The sequence below is a fragment of the Xyrauchen texanus genome, chromosome 26 (genome assembly GCF_025860055.1).
Source record: "Xyrauchen texanus isolate HMW12.3.18 chromosome 26, RBS_HiC_50CHRs, whole genome shotgun sequence".
NCBI lineage: Eukaryota > Metazoa > Chordata > Actinopteri > Cypriniformes > Catostomidae > Xyrauchen > Xyrauchen texanus.
In genome coordinates, this window is record NC_068301.1 from 23432364 (window position 1) to 23452397 (window position 20034).

A 20034-nucleotide genomic window follows, 5' to 3' on the forward strand; every position below is an offset into this window, starting at 1 on the left:
GTACCATTACTGAACCTTAAAAGGCTGCGAATAAAATACAGTCTGAATTCATTGCTTTAGTCAGCTCTGTGTGAGCAAACAGCGCACTCTAGTGGTCTGGATGGCCTTATCCGTTAGCCATTATACCACTATAATATGAATGTAAAAGGGCCTTTTTTTGCTTTGGTTAAATTTTTTATTTTTCCATGATGTGGTTGACATTTCTGTGGATACATACGCATAGTATGAATTATTTTTTGTTATAATCGGTATCGTTCAAAATATTAATATCGATGCATCCCTAGTTTTGACAGGAACATCAGTGTTTCCCCTATATGCATTCAGCAGCTGAGAATCTGCTGAGCACCACTGCTGAAATTTCACATGATTAATTTATATTGACGCAATGAAAAGCTTGCTGCCCCAGTCAGCTGCACGCTTTCTACAGTGCATAAAGTGGTGATGTTTTAATTCATGAAAAAATCATTCTTTTTTTTAACTAATCTTCTAAGTGAATGAATCATTATTGTTCACCTCCATAAACTAACTCATATTCCTCGTTCACTGACATCTCTCCTTTTAAAGCCAATGATCTCTAGTTTAAAGTGTGAGACTGCTTTGGTGGCTTTCATACCTGTAAAAGTTAACTGTAGCACGAGCCAATACCATTCGAGAGCGGACTGTAAATCAGTATATCATTGGCTTAACCCACTGAAAAAATACGCCGCTTCATTGATTGAGCGAGGATCAGGATCTGTTGACCGACTGAAGGAGAGGAGGAGGAGGAGGAGGAGGAGGAATGTTGTTCGTTTACTTCGGTAATCTCGTTCAACAAGGAGAGAAAGTGGCTGGATGAATTATGCATAAAAGTGACTGATGACATTATAATGAAATCAGGACAGTTGAATCACTTAAAATTATTTTTAGGCTAATATTGTTTTTTTGTAGAGTCATGTACAGCAGTTCACAAAATGATAGCTATACTTTGTAATTTGTGGGGAAAACACTTATGATGCTGAATTTCTCTTAAAATCCTAATAAAATATAATAAGACTTGTTTAATTTGTGAACGACTCTGTACTTTTATCAATGGTCTAACACATTTGTTGCCACCTACTGGTTAAGGTGAGATTGAGAAAAATTGTCACTGAATGAATCAGTTAACATATCTGAATCACAGAAAAAGAAACATAATCTAGTAAAATGTGACATTTACATAGTTATAATTTTTTGTGATGTTTGATATAACGTTAAACTATAGAAGTTGTGAAATGATTGATTCATATTCTAAAATATCTGTTAATAAATGGAGAACAAAAAGTAATCAGGACAGAAACATACTGCCAATAAATAGACAGTCACAATAATACATTATTTGCAGTTATTCTTCCAAGTGATTTTGGTTATTTTTATAACTTCATTCATGTTTATTGTAGAAAATGACAATGTTTTGAATGAATGAATAATAGCTGGCTATCTTAAATTATGTAAAAACACAGTTTCAAAAACAAAATGCCATCAATGCAACAGAGTGGAATACATTAAATGCACACATTTTATAGTGTTATTGGGGATCAGGTCCTCCTAAGATTGAAATCCTAGAATCACATCAAATTTATACTATCTATTTGTATTTGTTTAATTTAAAAAAGTGCAAGGAATTTACTGTGAGGCATTTCATCATTTGACAGTTATAGAAACAATGATCTGGTCTTCCAGAGCCCTTTAAGGGTCAAAAGCTCCCATTAAATAAACACATGACAAGGTGCACGTGAATAACCCATCTTTAATGATTCTAAGGTTGTTTTAAGCTGTTCCTCCAAGGACGGGCTCTTGTACGTGCACAACAGTAAAAGGAATCTACCTCAGCTGCTGAAAAGAAATCCCTGGGGAAACTCTGTGTATGATAATTTCTGATTATTTCTGGGAATCCATGATTATTTAAGTCATTCTCTCTTGTTTTTGTAGTAGCATAGCTTGTCATGAGTCAGAGCCTTATTAGCATGGACTAAGTCGGTGATAATGCTTGTTAGCATTTGTGTTTACATATCCCTCTCCTTTTCTGGTAGGTGAACAGGTGTATGCAGTTAGCCTTAGGCTGTGTTACACTGACTGAAAATGGTGTTTGTAGTTGTGTTTGTGTGCAGTGACCTCATTGCAACAGGTTTGAGTAGGTTTGTATGACATACCTGTCTACAGAAAGGATGCAAGCTCATGAGAAGATATTACAAGTTAGGCACATTTGAGTGTGATACCATTTACAGTGTAATACATGAACACATGGGGATAAACCCAGTGCCCAAGTTTAACTTATTTTCTGCGTCTATGGAAACGGGGGGCATCCCATGATAATATGCCTGAGTGCAATGTTTAAATGAAAGACAGAGAAAGAAGTGGAGAGAAATTACTTAATTCTGCTCCTGAAGTGTGTAAACATGCATGTAATAGAAACACAATACATATATTCCATTGTTCTATGTTGTTTTAATGTAATATTCAATATGGTTGATATGTAATATGGTTGAGCCAATCAACTTTATCACCTTATTGGGCTGATCGTGATACTAAAATGGACAGCAATGTTTTGATGTAATGCCATTCATGAAAATCAACCTATGACTGGCTTGCAAATCAAACTGGGATAGGAAATAAAAAATTCACTTTAAAGAAATTACACACTTCTGCTTTAAATATGATATTTTGGGGTATTCCAGAATTCCCTGAGCTCTAGAGACAGAAAAAGCAGGAATGGAGAGGATGGATGGAGAGAATAGGACACATGGTTGTGTGAGGGTGTTCGGCAGATGGTTCCTCTCTGTGGCCCTGTGGGGTTGCCAACAGGAGGCATCTGTGTTGGCCCTGATGTATACAGCTTAGGACCTCTGTATCCACAAACACACACACACTCGCACACATACTGAGGAACAGGACTTCAGGATGCCCTGTTATTTCCTCTGCTTCTTTCCAGTGTCTTTTTACACACCCATATTTTAATGAGTGTGCTGCTCTCTACTGGTTAGATCTAGTTATTAAAGAAATATGTCACCCAAAAAGGAAAATTCTGTCATTATTTATACACCCCAATATTGCTCCAAACCCATGCCTAAAATCTTCACATGGGTTTTGCAATTAAAGTGAATAGAGACTCTGGGCTGTCAAGTTCCAAAAAGTACAAAAGATGACCATGAAACCACAGTATAAGTAGTTATTATATCTCGTCCACTACATTTCAAGACTTATGAAGCCATAAAATCACTTTGATGAACAGAAGATTTGTGTTAAGCTTTGCAACTACGATGTAGATTTGATGTCATGATGTTTAGTCACAATTCACACAATAACCAATGAGGTTTGATGTTATTGATATACAACCTGCACAGTAGACACCATATTTGATTTGGGCTCCGCAAACAGGAGTTGATCAGTGATTTGAAATGTCTTTGGAGAAACATTAGGGTGAAAAATTAATGACAGAATTTTCATTTTTGGATGAACTTTTCCTTTAACTGTGCTTCAAGACAGCTTTTTTTTAATGGGTTGTGCTTGGTCACACCAACCAAGCAGATATTGCTTTTTCCACATGAGACCCGAGCGTGACTACTGTGTGCATTTTCCATTTCCCTTGTAGTACCTAATAAGCATGCAAAAAAAAAATGTTTATGTATCAAGTAGTTTCCTAAAAATGTGTGTCCACATATGTAGACAGTGGGGTTAAGTTGTGTAATTGTAAATAATACCAAGTTATAGAAAGTCAGATTTTTTTTTCAGTCAGATTGTTTATTATTATTATATTTCTAGAAGTGTTAGTTATTCAAGTTTTTGAAATGTCACGACATTACAGCTGATTTTCTGTAAAGCTGCTTCGGAACAATGTGGATTGGGAAAAGCGCAAATAAAAAACTAGACAAATAAAAATGATTTGACTTGATTGTACTTTTTAAAAATAAATTAAAAAAAAATATTTAAACAATTTTATATACTTTTGCAACAAAATCTCAATGTTCTCTCTTTGCACTGACAAACACACAAGTGATACCCAGTGCTGAAGCATTTTACCAATCAGAACTATGGACAATTATTTCTGATTCAAAGTAATGGCCAGCATCGTCCAATCACTGCCAACCATGTTAAAATAAAATTATACATTATAAATTCTGATAATAAATTCTGATTACCATTGTCCCATGTCTACCAATCATGTTCAGCGTTTCAAACATCTGCACCCTCAAAGTGAACTTTTGATTGGAAGTTTGGATTGAATGAATTTGGCTTCATAGGAAAGCTTTAGAATGCTCAATTGCATTTCCCTATTTAGTGAATTACTTAATCTCCAGTGTCCTGTAGCACTGGTTTCAGAACAGTTCGAAATGCACCTTATTTTCATCCTATATCCATATAAAGTCTCTGAAAGCAAAAAAAAAATAAATTTATTCTCAATTTGAAAATAATCAGTAAATATAGGATTTATTTGGGATAAAGAGCACTGTTGTACTCTATAGTGTACATTGAGTTTAGCATTGTGGCATTTCACGATTAATTGCTAAAAAAATTTAAATGCAATATCGGATTAAACTAGAGACTCAAACAGGTTTAAATGTAAAAACTTAATTAGGTTTCTTACCAGATCTAGTTTTGTTGACATTTCTCCCAAAGACAAACTCTGCTGTGATCGGCGCCATGTTGTTTTGTCACAGAACTACTTAAGAATGTTTAGCCATTTACTGACAGCCCAGAGCGTCCTGAACTGAGATCTGTTGGGTTAAATTAAATTATGAATTGCGAATAGCAAAGCCGAAATACAATATCCATGTATGTGTACACAGTTTCACATGAGGTTAAATGCAATTTGATGTATAGAAATCACTTGTAAAAAGGATAGAAGATGGCAACTATAGCACAAACTCTTTTGTACTCAAACTCTAACACTCTTGCTCATAATTCACACACTGATGTATATACCCTCAATCCAGCCTTTTACTAAATCTTGCTCTCTCTATTTCTCTCTCATAAGGTGAGGAAGCACATCATAGACCTGTATGAAGATCTAAGAGATGGACATAATCTCATATCCCTGCTTGAGGTGCTGTCTGGCGTCACATTGGTAAGGACCGCACCAACATTACTGTAACACACACCACTCTCACTGAACATCACTTATGCCGAGTTTGCACTACATGATTTGAAGCCCGATTTTTCGCTCGCCGACAGTTTTGTGGAGCTCGCCGGAAAAAGCCTGAAATTATAGGCAAATCGGAGCTCGCTCCGTGAACGATGATCGCAATGTATGAATTATCAAAGACACGATTTGAGAGAAGAGCCAATGCGTCGCCGATGTCAGCAAGATATCTAGAATGTTAAATATCTGGACCTGTCTGCGACTCCAAATTGTGCAATGTTAAATATGTTTTGACTGAATACAACTGCAGCGTTGACCTGCAGCCAATGAGAGGGCAAGAAACAGGGCATGGGAAGTTTCAGTGGGAGGAGTCCTGATGTAAACAGAACATCAACTAGCATGGCTGCGGTATCAAGAAAGTCTCATTGGTCCGAAGAAATGGAGGAAAAATTTGTGGAACATTGGTAGGAGCACCAGTACCTATTTGATGTTTCCTCTGAACTGTACCACAACCGGGTACCAGTACCACAACTGGAAATTCTTTTGGACAGTCAGGTAAACAAATAGGTCCATTTTTCTGTAGGAGGTACTTTTTCATATTGTAACAAATAAAATATATGATGCCTTGAGGCGATTAAAAACATACACATATTATGAAATGCATAACATAAGTCGTGTAGTGTGTAGGAGGCATTACTCTACCACAGACAAGTCCTACTCAACTGCTGGCTTTGCGTTATACACCAGATAGTTTGTATACAATATTTTGTAATTCTCATCTGGGTAATTCATGTGGCAGAGATCCACTTTGTCTTCAATTAAGCAACTCGGAACCACTGATAAATGTCAATAGAGTCATATAGTCACATATGCAGTTGCAGGTGATCATGCATGCTTACGTCATGAAGTGTTCTGTTGCGTAGCTGACATTGCTGAATGCAGATGCAGGTCTTACTGTACAGGAATAGCGGAGTCTGACTTGTGCTGAAATGTGCGGTTATGACATGTGCGTTAGTACATTATTTCTACACTCAGTCTGTGTCACTGTGGAGACCATGATGGACTGGGACACACTGTCTGAGAGATTGCTGACACAGCACCTGCCCTCTGCCATCTTTCTCTCAACTCTCATCATCTCACTCTCGTCTTGTTATGATTTGCTTTTTAAAGTATAGCTCACCAAAAAAAAAATGAATTCATCATTATTTACGTACTCACCCGTATGTTCCTCCAAACCCATGTGCCTTTTAATCTTCTGTGTAACACAAAAAAGATTTTAGGCAAAATGTTGGTCTCAGTCACCATTCACTTTCATTGCATCTTTTTTCCATACAATGAAAGTGAATTGTGAAGAAATACAGTCATATGGGTTTGAAAGAATATGAGGTTGAGTAAGTTGTAAATGTATTTGCTAATTTTGGTTTTGCTTTACTCTCCTGCTCCACCTTGCTTACATTTTTTTAACAGTTGTTTTTTTATATTTGCCCTTCAACACTGTTTCTGTCTCCGCCTTTTCTCCACATCCCTCTCTATTATGTCATCAGCACAAGGGCGTGTCGACTCTGCGGAGACCGTGTGTGTCACGCGCCCCGCCACTCATCTTGCTTGGTGGGGAGGATGAGGAGGATGGAGCTCAGGGAGTATGTGTGACCCCCTCCCCCCACTCTAACACACACACACACACACACACACACACACACACACACACACACACACATATACATGGCCAGCTCTGTTCACTGCATGGTGTGGGCTCAAACCAAAGGACAGGTCAATTTTGTGAATATGGAGAGGGAAATTTCAAATATGACAAATAGTACATATAATGTGGTTTATTAAATGTTCATGTCTGAGAGACTTCATCTTCACTCCTTCCAATGTCAGAAATTCACTTTTTGATTAAGGCGCAATATTTTACCCTTGGAATTGATCTTCAGAGGCATTTTTTACCTTTATGAAGACAGTTTCCTTAATCATATGTAATCACACAGTCCATTTTTTTCAGATGCGTCATTTGAATCAATGTTTCAATCTGAACATTTATGCTTTTGCCCATAAAATCAAAAAATTAAACTTGTTTTGTTTGATTGTATCGCTATCTACTGTTCAGGGTTTCCGTTGTCCGGTAATTACCGGACATTGGCCGGTAAAAAATTAGGCTAAATGTCCGACAGAATTAAATCTCTCCGGTCAAATTGTCCGATTAAAATTGCCTAAAAATCCCGTCCCCCTAACACAATCTGAATTTGAGAATAAGCCTAAAATGTATAAAGCAAAAATACACCGATCTCTTGCTATGTTATAAAGGAACAGGCTCTATCGTTTGAAAGTTATGAAACAACATCGCATGCTGCATTTCAAATAAAGCGCACGCCTAAAACGGCTGCAATATAGACCTAAACAACGAACGATTGAGTGAGACGTTTCAAATATGGCCAGGCCCAGGCAGACTAGCTTGAAAAGCTTTTTTCAGAGGCCAGACGATGGTGAATCAGGAACATCTCATTATAGATAGATCAGTGCTTCTAATCCGCGCATTCGTGCAGTTTTTTTTCTCTATCATCAAAACTGAATAGCCTATGTTCATCAGTGCATGGTTACAGTCTATATCAAGCAGGGACACGTTTGTGTGCATTTTATTTTGTGATTTCACCGGAATTAATAGAGAGTCTCCGCAAAGGCGATAGATTGAAACGCGCGTCCTAGTAAAGATTGCGCAACTCGCGCAGCGCGTCGCCCATGCAACTGATAGCAGCGGACACGAGCGCTCAGCTTGATTTCAAAAACAACAGATTTTAGCGCTAGATCTCTTATTTAATAACGGACTAAATTAATGATCTGCTAGTTAACTGGAGATGTTTTATTTATTTGTATTAGGTACATCCGTGCCTCAATGTTTCAAAAAGTGAATGTGTGTGAAACCACAGTAAAAAAACAATTGGCGCTGATTGACGCCAATCGGACGTTCATGGTTTTTTTTCGTCTATTTGAAAGTTAAGCTAATAATAATATGTTGCATTCTATACGGCCTGATTATGTCATTTTTTAAGTTACATAGACTGCCTCCAGTTTTCCTCAACTTGACTAATTAAGAGGCGATATATTTGACCGGCATATCATCAAAATGTCCGTAAAACGAAACCTCTGCCGGTCACTTTGACCGGCACCATTTTTTTCTAGCGGAAACTCTGCTACTGTTATAGTAGATGTCGATGTAATAAAGGTTTTGAGTTGTTTTCTTTCCATTCAGTGTTTTCAGAACTGACTTAAGTTTTTACATGAAAAAATGCTTCATATTAGCTACTTATTTAATAAACACTCTCCCTTGGGACAGAGAACGCATATATCCTGCAGCTGCAGGTCACAATGGTGTTTGCAGAAGCACCTGTAGATATGCCTAAAGAATAGATTGTAAAATCTAACAAATTATATGAAATCAGATAAAGAAATTCACTACGTTATAATTATTTGCTTTCACTTTGTAAAAATCTGGGGCATTTTTGTCACATTTTGTGACATATTTGCCTCGATTCCTGATTTATTTCTCACCTTGACACATTTAAGTGCTTCTTACACACATTATCACACTCTCACATTGAATGTTATAAAACTGACATGTTTGACCTATGTGGAGTGTCTCAGTTTGCGGTGGGATTCATCAGCTGACCCTCCCCCTCTGGCCACCTCATGAATAACCTGCACTGTTTAATTCCATGCTGTACTCACTACTGTGTTTTTGGGTGCTACTGCGCATGCGTTTGCATGTACGGAGTGTGTGTGTTTGCTTTTTGGCCTCAGTAGAGAGATATTAGAGAGCAAGAGTGTGCAGTGCAATAATTAGTTTAGGTTTGCTTTTTGAATGGTTAGCAAATGGAGATGGTTTCATGGTATGTTAACTGTTCATGTAACTCTTGTGAGGTGTTTTTAATTACTAATGATCCAGAGTTTTGAATCTTTTTCTTCAGTGTGCTGCTTTCACTGCTTTCAGCCTGCTGCTAATGAAACGGCTCTTCTCACAGATGTTCAATTTGCCCAGATTTTTAGTTGACTCACATGCATTCTCTCTCTCTCTCTCTCTCTCTCTCTCTCTCTCTCTCTCTCCTTTGTCTTCTTTAGCCCAGGGAAAAGGGCCGCATGCGATTTCACCGACTCCAGAATGTGCAGATAGCCTTGGAATTCCTCAAGCAAAGACAGGTATGAACACCTGTATAGTGTGTACACACACTTACACACAAACATATGTTTACCTAGCAAGCTAAATAAGGACATAACATTGACTTCTATTGGTTTACCCCAAATTGAGTTTTTATTTATTTATTTATTTATTTATTTATTTTTCTCTTTCTTTCAGAATTAGTTCACCATAGCAACTCAAAGGGAATCAAAGTAAAAATGTAGGATTTAGTTATTGAAAATCCCATTTTCATAGAGCACTATTGTCCCCTTAATGTCTAGGATGGATAAACGGTTCTGTACAAATGAAATGCAAATTTAGAGGTGGTAAATGAGTGAAAAAAAGTCAGTCTTGTGTTTCAAAATGCAGCATGGTAAATTTTGGAGATAACATATCTATAACAAGCAGTGATAGATGTTTCCTGCCCCATACAATTCTGTCCATTCCCCTCTCTGCTGTCACCCTAGCCTATGCTCCCTAAACCAGATAAACTGCCCAACAGCACCCTTCTCCCAAAACACAGCAGATAGCTTCTGACAGCTGTTACCATGAGAGGACAAAACTCCCAAGTTTTTCCACTCCATCTGTCCCTAGTATCAATGTTACAAGTAGATATATATTTTTATACTGCAGCTGCACTGCAAATTCAGTCATAACATACACTCACCGACCATCTTATTAGGTACACTTGTATACCTAATTATTCATGTGATTATCTAATCAGCCAATTGTGTGGCAGCAGTGCAGTGCATAAAATCATGCAGATATAGGTCAGGAGCTTCAGTTAATGTTCACATCAACCAACAGAATGGGGGAAAAATGATACCTCAGTGATTGCGACCATGGCATGATTGATAGTGTCAGACGGGCTGGTTTGAGTATTTCTGTAACTGCTTATCTCCTGGAATTTTCACACACAACAGTCTCTAGAGTTTACTCAGAATGGTGCCAAAAACAAAAAACATCTAGTAAACGGCAGCTCTGTGGACGGAAATGCCTTGTTGATGAGAGAGGTCAGCGGAGAATGGCCAGACTGGTACGAGCTGACAGAAAGGCTACAGTAACTCAGATAACCTCTCTGTACAATTGTAGTGAACAGAATATCATCTCAGAATTCACAACAAGTCGAGCCTTGAGGCGGATGGGCTACAACAGCAGATGACCGCGTTGGGTTCTACTTCTGTCAGCCAAGAACAGAAAGCTGAAGCTTCAGTGAGCCTAACATATGCTTACTGCAGTCTCAGCCAAAAATCATGCCATGGTCGAAATCACTGAGATCACATTTATTCCTCATTCTGATGGTGGATGTGACATTCACTGAAGCTCCTGACCTGTATATACAAGATCTTATGCATTGCACTGCTGTCACACGAATGGTTGATTAGTTAACTGCTTGAAAACTAGGTGTACATGTGTACCTAATAAAGTGGTTGGTGGTAAATGTTTGCAAGCTCAAGATAGCCCCGCCCCAGACTCATGCCAGTGGTTGAGCAAATGTTGCTGTACTGGGCTGGTCGGGATGCTCAAACAAACAGCAATGCTTTGATAGCGCCACAATGTTTGCACTTTTCTGGGAAATCATCTGACAAATAGCTTACTTATAGTTGTCTCTTCTAAATCAATCTTGGGATAGGAGAAAATATTTTGACATCTAAAAAATTACACACTTCACCTTTAAATCATTCAAATAAATCCACTAATGACAGACTTTTTTTTGTTTTAATGTAGGTCAAATTAGTGAATATACGTAATGATGACATCACAGATGGAAATCCAAAGCTGACACTGGGTCTGATTTGGACCATCATCCTTCACTTCCAGGTAAGTTTACCTTGGGTTTATTCAAAGATATGTTAGCCTCCAGCAGTGGCCTTTTTAATATATACAGTATTGGTCAGCACAGCATGCCAGAGTTAAAGGTGACTCTAGTCTTACTTTCTAGCCTCGGATGACCGCATCTGTCAGTTTGGCAACAGAGATTTGCTGATGGCAAGAATAAGAGAACTCAAGAGGGAGAGGGGTGTGAGGATGAAGGGCTAAAGATGGATAGAGTACAGTCCTAAGCTCAGACCCTCTGAATATGCTCAGGGACCAGTTTATGTGGTGTTTCAAATGAAAATGCATGCCAGTCTCCCTGTACTGTAGGATGAATCCTATGAGGAGCACTGCCAACTTGCGAAATGAGAATGTGCTGGAATGGGCCCTGCAGAGTGCATTTGTAAAATGATCTTATTTTCTGGACTTGTGGTTCAGGCTAGAGGAGATTGGCTGTGTGTGCCCATGTTTATTAGCTTTCAAGAGTGAAGACATTGCACTAAGTAATGTCTGTTCATCTTTGATGAGCTCTCTTTCATAGAACCCTGGTGACCGGAATGGATTCTGCACTGCTGGATGTTAGAACTAACGTCATTGGAGTCCAGTTTACTGTATTTTAAAACGTCCATTTTAGAAAATAAATTTAAGAAAGTCTCGTCATAGTTTATTTGAAGTAATAAATGTATGATTTTGTGACAGTTTGTTTTTTCTATGATCAGAACGGAATACTTTATTGTATACTGTATATCTGAAACAATATGACATAAATATTTCAAACAGTAGTTTACTACATTGTACTCTACATTGTCACATGTCTACAAAGCATGTCTTATTCAGCAAGGCGTGTCCAGTTATCACCTCAGAACAAATACATATGGTTATTTTGCATTTTTTGTCTAATTTTTTTTTAAGCATATTGTATTAAATAATTGTTGAAATATGATAGATGTCATGTACTTCAACTCTCCACTCTTATTGGAACACTTCCCAGAACTGTCCAGCAGAGGGCACAATGATTATCAACAGAGTGGTGACATCACAAGGTGACATAGGAAACTGGTTGCCAAGGAGATTGTGTTAACAGTGATTACAAAGCAATCAGCATGATTCAGCAGAAAAGAGTGGCATAGCCAGAGGCAGGCCTGGTTCCAGATCAAAAATGCTGAGGGTGCTCTAAAAATAGTGGGGTTGCTCAGTATAAAGTAGAGATGTAATGCAATTATTATTATTTATTTATTTTTATAAAAATAATATTTAATGCTGAGAGTGTGAATGTGTATGGCTGTGTGTGATGGACTTGCCACCTCTCCTGGGTGTTTTGTCTGCCTTAAGCCCGAGGCAGCTGGGAAAGTTTCCAGCTCTACCCCACAACCCTAGGACAAGCAGCTATAGAAGTTGGATGGATGGCTATTTAATGCTACCAATATGACTAAATATTTAATCCACGTATAACACTGCCTTCGTTTAAAAAAAATTATAATTTTTTTTAATGTACAGTCAATTATTAAAGCTACGTTTTCAATGCGCATTAATGCAGCAAGCAATGTCTGAAGATGTTATGCACAACCACAGATCTAGAACATACCTGTCAACATTTCGTCACCTTCCTAAAATAATGTCCAAAGTCATTTTGTCAGGGTTTTCAGAAAACACAAAAAAACTGAAACAAATATCATGAGGAGATGATTTAGGCAAAAAAAAAAAAATGTTTTGTCAAAAAATTGATGGCAGGGGCTAGGTCTGGGCGAGCCGATACCAAGTACTTTAAGGCCAGAATTGCCAATATCGATAACAATACTGATACCTCTAATTTAATTTGCATGAATTCTTAAGATAAATGTATTAACTTAAATTATTACTTACATTTTGTATAATATGTATAGGTCTAAGCAGAAAATGATTAGGCTGCTTTGTTTACTTTTTAAAATGTTGTAAGTATAAGCAACATATAAATCCACAAAATTAACCACAGATATTATTATATGGTTACTATTATTAAAACAATGTTACCATATGGATACTACAGTAATGCTGTTGTAAAACCATGCTTAATTGTATCAAAACCTTGTTTACTGCCAAAAAAACAAACAAACAAAAAAAACAAACATGTTTACTACAGTTGTGGTTACTAGTCATGGTTAATACAATATTACTACAGTAAATCCATGGGTAGTTTAATTTTCATAAGGGTATCATTTATTAAAGATAATTTCCAATGTTTTAACACCTGAATTTAAATAAAAATGTTTAAATGGTCACACAAGCCAATACATGTCATGTCTAGGTTTGTCATTACTTGGCGTGAATAACTCCAGATGCTGTTCTTCTGTCATTACGAGCGCTATAACTGAAAGGGTGAGTGTGACTTTTAGCATTTCTGCGCGTCACAATGAGCGGAAGAAAAAAATAGTTCTGGTGCCATGCAACAATTCGCTCATATAATTATTATTTTCCACTTCGAAGCTTATGAGATGCATTAATATTCATGTTATCTAAATTACTAGTTAAAAAAAACTTCAGAATCAGTATTTTAATGTGAGGATCGATATTCTTGATACCACATCAGTATCGGAAGTATTGATACTTTAGTATCGATCCTCCCATCCCTAGCAGAGGCAGGCTAAATACATACAAATTGTGCCACTGTGATTTAATGTGCTGAGTAACGTCATTTTTCCACACTGTGTCCGATATTAAAATCAGTGCGACACACTTTGCAAAAGGCGTGATATGAAATTAAATTCTTCCGTCCAGCTGTTGTTAAATTTACATGTATATTTTGTTTTTTTCGCCGAGCGCCACCTGAATCTTCTCCTCCCATCTACCGGTGATGCTTGATTCAGCTTCCCGCGTCTACTACCTGCGCCGATATCAACAGCACAACTGGGTTGTAGGCTGCCAGGTTGAGGTCACAAATTAGTTGAAATTTGTATGATGTGTCGATTGTGTGAGTAGGATGCGTTATAAACTTGATCTGGCAACTGGACAACCTTGGAATAATATATTGATGTGATTATTCATATAACGAGGTTTGGGCCATACAAATTACTGGAGTTTCCCGGGAGAAATAACAATACGGGAGGGGGGCGGGAGATTGGTGTGAAATACGGGAGACTCCAGTGAAAAACAGGAGTGTTGACAGGTATGATCTAGACTATGTAAAATTGTAACATCAAGTATGGAGAATCCACTGTAGCTAAACATTGTTCGATTATCTGTGAAGTATGACTACAGTGAAAATTGTTGAAAGGAGGAATAAAAAGGCTGCATATGAGTGGAAGTAGACCACTACAAAAAGATGTAATGTGGTCAGGGGATGAATGAGTGCACCTTTTGTCATTTAACTTCCATTCAATTTGGTCCACCTCCAAAGCTGTACGGTTATATGACAATAGCTAGAATGACTTGCAGGCAAAATTACTATAGCATAGAGTAATATATCATGACTAATTTACAGAAACATCATCTGATATAATCATCTAAGCACAGATCCCCAATTGAGAGGAGTTGGTGGTGTCTTGAATTGTTTTTGAGTCAGATAAGAGCTCACAGAACCTTTCAAAGGACATGCCAATTTAACGCTTAGTTACATTCAGTTCACACAACCAAGAGAAGCCAAACAGTCCAACCTCCCCAGCCGGCAATCTAGGACTCTTCCCTCTGTTTTGAAACTACATCTGTAATTTAGGCTCACTGCAGCCTTTCAGAATCTTGTTTTGGATATCCTCACATTGACCTCATATATTTTGTGTATAATCTGATGTAAAATGCCAATCAGGCTCCTGTGTCTTAGCCATTGATCTGATTGGCCATTAAAATATTACTCAGAAATAAGATGTGGTTGTGGGCTGGGGTGGGCTGGGCTGGGCTGCACAGTGCAGTCAGGCCAGCAGGATTATTTAGCTTTTGGCTACTTGTTGTGCGCTGAATCATATCTTCCCAGTCTGCAGACAAATGCTGATTGCTGTGTTCAGGTTTCTGTCTGGCAGTAAACAGAAATCTATCTCCTGTCCCACTTTCAGTACAGGAGAGTCTGGATAAAGTCTGGATAAATTATATTTAGGCTGATTTCATAAATGTGGGCTCAGGTGGTAGATTTGTATTCAGTTAAATCAGTTTGTTGATCCTTAATTCATCAGCTGCCCATGCAATCACATTTATGTGATTCTGGATCACATGACTAAATTCCATCACAATGCTATATGTTGTGTAGGAGTTTCAATAGTAGAGGGATTTTGATATCTTCATGCCCCACCCTCTTTGAGTTGATAAGGTCTTTCATCTACACCCCCCTCTCTTTTCACAGAACATAAACCAGTCTGCAATAAATACATTCATCCTGTCTTTTTCTTAATTGATCTTTGGTCCAGATGTCTGATGGACAGGGATTTTTAACGTATATTACAGGAGTAGGACAGGCCAGCAATGACGACTATTAAAATAACATGCATGCCTTTCCAATAAATAGGCAACAATTACGATTTCTAATTCTTTCCTTGCAGTCCTGGCTGCCAACAAGTTGAAGGCTATTGGCTTGGTTTGCATGCATGTGTTTATTTGTGCATTTTGAGCTCTGAGCTTACCAGGCATCAGAGAAGCAAGAGAGGGAGGGAGGGATGAGCACGTGGATAGAAGAGAGAGAGCGAGAGAGAGAGAAAGAGAGAGGAGGAGGGAGGAGGAGGAAGCTAAAGCAGCAGCAGAGTATTCCGTGAGGCTGCAGCAGACGAGAGATGAAGCTCTTTTTTCTGAAGGTTCTACAAGCGAGAGCATAGGAGCTACCCAGCAACTGAGAGCGGACACAGGCAACCTGCTATTATTGGGCCCCCCGGCTTTCTCTCTCACCCACAGGCCTCTTGAGCATCAGCACATTTACAGAAACACATATGCTTTCAATCTCTGGATCAGAGGATTGTTGAACCCTGCTGGCACACTTGTATGTCACACGTTTAATTCGCACTCAGGTTGTGCAAAGGAGAGCACCGTATCAATCGGATCAATTTCGCCATGCTTGACTGAAGAAGCTATGATTTCTTTAGCACCAGGGTGACGACTTTTTCGAAGGCCAGCATTGCAGCTCGAGGTGGGGGGAAGGACTCTTCTGGATTTGCCTCTCTTCTTTTCCTCAACCAGACATGGTTCAGCCACCCAGACCAGCCCTGTCCTGGCGGCATACTAATTAGATTCTACAACCAGAGAAGCCGGCATCATCGGGGAGTGGCTTCTTGTCAGCTATCACTCTTTCTTTCATTCCCTCACTGCATTCCTGGATGTACACCATTTGTTGGCAGTATGAGGAAGACAGGATGGCCTGAAATCATCATCAGATATATGTGATTGGACTATATTCTTAACCACGTCCATAACCAGCTTAGACAGCGAGGGGGATAGTGGTTATTGAATTTTGCTGACTGAAGGTGAGGTTTTCACTCACAGTAGTCTCTATCCTATGTATTGACCCAAATATGCTAGTGTCAGTGCATGGGATGCCAGTTCCCGTGGAAGCAGAGGCGAGATGATTAGTAACTAGCCCCTCCCCTCCTTTCTCTTCAATGTCTTGAGAATTGTTTTAACTGAGCTTGTACGCCTGCCAGTTGCATACACTCATAACCACAGGTGTAATGCAAGAGACCAAATATTACCTGACTGGGGATATTTCTGCTGTTGCGATGATGGGAACAAAAGACATAAAGCTATGATTGGCTGTGCCTAAATTGTAGATGAGCTGCCAGAGGTTTGCCTGACTCTGCACTTTTATCCATTAGCAGCTGATCTGAGGCCTGTTGCACATCGTTAACAACTTCCCACAGGACTAATACCACTACTTCTTATACACATTACTTCCCTATCTGATGTTAGCACTACAGAGTGCTTTTATAAATAATATATATTAAGTAAATCTGGAGAGGCACGTGTTTCTGAAGGTCTTACTGTACACACAATGGAATACACATTCAAACACATTTTTCTTCAGTTTGTGGTTTTGTTCAAGCTGTCAGTTGCCTACTCTCCTTTGGCAAAGTGCGTGTGATTTCACAGGACAGTCTGTGTCTGCACTGCAGTTCTGTCCTGGTTCTCACCCTGTGGATTATCAGTAGTAGGATGGTGAGTCTTAAGGATCATGTCAAATGGCCGCTATTCAACACATGGCCTGTGAAATTGGCTAGAATGGACAACCTACTCTTTATCTTGTCTTCTCTTCATTGTTAATGCAACAGCACTGCATCATCTTTGCATCATGAGAGAGGGGAAAAAAACTTTCTGTTTGTTGGATTTTAATATTTAATGAAGGACAGTAATCTATATTCAGCATCATGTGCTAGAGGCTTGACAATTACGTTTACAGCAACATTGCCTGAAAAATGAAACCGGAGGAACGACCTCAGTCCACACCTCAAAAGGCTGAACCTGAACCAAATCCATCTCCCCACCCCTCTGCATCATGTCTCTTTTGTCTTCCCTTATGTGTTGTAATGGGTTATTCCTTTTTGTCTAAATTTTCACTCCAGATGAGTTACTCATTTCACATGACCTCATGCTGACTGTTTAGCTGAACAAATTTTTCACCCATAGTGGGCACCTTTTCTTAATTTCTCACCTTGTTTTTTCCCTTCTCTTTATTTGTCACTCTTTCTGTGAGATATGGGGAGCTCTCTTGGTTGCGTAAAACAACCCAGGGATGCTAGACCAGGTGTTGCTGTACCAATGTCACCCAAAAGAAAACTTCGCTTCAGGAGAAAACGCAAGGCCAAACATAAGTTAAAAGGTGTTGAGGGGGAGGACAAGAGAATCCGGGTCTTTGAAGAGAAAGAGGGTAGAAGTGTTGAACTTACAGATGAATCCACAGCAAGGGCAACTGATGAAGTTTCAACAAAACTGGGATCTCCCCAAGCAGTTACTGAAACACCCACCAATGTGGTCCTGGTCCCTGGAGTGGCCCCTATATATGGAAGCACTGGGACGTTTCGGGGCAGCAAGATGGCTATTCTGTCCCCAGATCCTAGCCCAGCATGGATTGGGGTGCTTCGCCCATTTGAGGTAGAGGGACTGAGTGAAGAGCCCCAAGTTGAATTAGAGCAAGGCAACACAACACCTGGAGGAGGCAGAGTGTACAAGGTAAGGCAGCGAGTGCAGGGAGTATTAGAGAGACCCTGCCTTTTATGTGATGACCTGGAAATAGAGGAAGAAGGGGAGGATGTGCATGGACCAAGTGAACTAATGTTAGATGAACCCTTGAAAATGGAGAAGAAGGGAGTGGTTCACATACGTGAGGTTGGAGGACAACTTTGTGTGGTCCGCACTGTATATCCCAGGGATTATGGGTCACCCATCTGGCATGAGAAAGAAATTGAGGTCCATTTTGAATCTCCAACTGCATCTCCTGTTACTGGAGGTGCTTTGATAGTACAAGTGTCCACTAGTCAAGGAGTACCACCCGGGAAGAAAGACAATGCCAAACCAGCAGCAGCTGCAACTCTGACGAAAACAGGGAAATCATTCCTGTTTGACAGCTATGCTCAAATGAGTGAGGCCTTTGGTCCAACACTACAGGACCCTCAGTCTTCAGGTTATGCTAGCGATGTTCCTCTTACTTCGCCTGAGACAGGAGGCGCTGTTCAGACTGACTGGGGGAGCTCCTCTGATGTGCTTGATTTTTCTGTGCTTGAGAGTCCCATTTCCCCACAAGAGAAACAAGCTCTGCCTCCCAACCAGGTCAGACTCTTTCTCTCTGTCTGTCTAATGTTCTTTCATGTGGCTTTAGTAGCATAAAAGGGGGAGAGATACAAGTAGACATAGTTTGTGTGGATGGGTGTGTGTGTGTTTTGTTGTTGGTTTTTTTAACAATTTAATTGTATTTGCTTTTTAAGTTTGTTCAGAGCCCATTACATATCATGTGGCTTTTTTGCAGCCAATCAGCTGAGCGTAGAATACAGCATCTTGAGGTCCTTCCTGGCCCTTTCCCAGTAGCCTAATCAGTACTGCCCAGACCATCTCTAGCTCTCTTCCCTCCATTCCTCATTATTTTTCCTTCCTAACACCACCCACTCTATTTCCTGTCAATCCTGATGCTCTGTACTAGAGTTGAGCTGCCTGGCTCTGCCAAAATCTCATCACTGGTAATGCTCACCGACACATTGTGAGCTGTTTATCTGTTCTCTCTCTCTCTCTCTCTCTCTCTCTCTCTCTCTCTCTCTCTCAATGAGATATTGATGAATGACTGTGTGTCTGTTGCCTACCTTACTTGGTGCACACTAGTAAGGGATTTTTGGTGGAGGCTGTTGGAGAGAGAGGGATTTCATGGCCTCGTTAGCTATTCCAGCCCTGTGCTAGCAGCACTCTATATTAGATGCGTAATCCTATGTTTGCTCAGTCAAGGACTGTGCTTGCTGTGCTTGTGATGTCCACCTGATTGGGCTGGTTATTATGCTACCAATGTATCAGAAATGCTTCATCAGTGTAGAAACTAAGGCCAACATGCACACGCCCAGAAATACACATTAAAACTTTTTTGTGTGTGATGTATTGCAAGCTCAGTGATCTCTTTCAGTAGAGCAGAACTGTGTTCTGTGGAGGTGAGTACAGTATGTGCTGGCTGCACTCATGTTGTCATGACTATGTTTCCCCACATATGAATAAAGATGATTTGTTATGCACATTTATCAGGCCTCCAGCAAACTTCCTCAGGGGAAATGTTTGCTGTCTTCATTTTTGCCTCTCTCTTTCTTTCTCTCAATTAGTCTGTTTGTCTATATTTTTGTTTTGTTTTTTAACAATATAATTTTTATTTTATTTTATTACCCCATAACATCCTTAAATGCCCTTTTACAGCACATGCTCATTGTAGAATTATTCTCTACTACCCCACAGACCACACTACTTAAGCTTTCCATCTACTATTTCTTATAACCACAATACTTAAACATGCATGTTGTGTGTTCATCTGCCCGTAACA

The 20034-nt window shown here is 39.3% G+C and overlaps 1 protein-coding gene across 1 annotated transcript in view; it reads left to right on the forward strand.

The window, feature by feature from the left end:
• Nucleotides 1-20034, forward strand: part of LOC127619503 (microtubule-actin cross-linking factor 1-like) — a 229139-nt gene that overhangs the window by 98634 nt on the left and 110471 nt on the right. The window contains exons 4-6 of the mRNA XM_052092341.1: nt 4991-5080; nt 9212-9289; nt 10998-11090. Of these exons, the coding sequence (XP_051948301.1) occupies nt 4991-5080; nt 9212-9289; nt 10998-11090 (261 nt within the window). The remainder of the gene's footprint in view (nt 1-4990; nt 5081-9211; nt 9290-10997; nt 11091-20034) is intronic.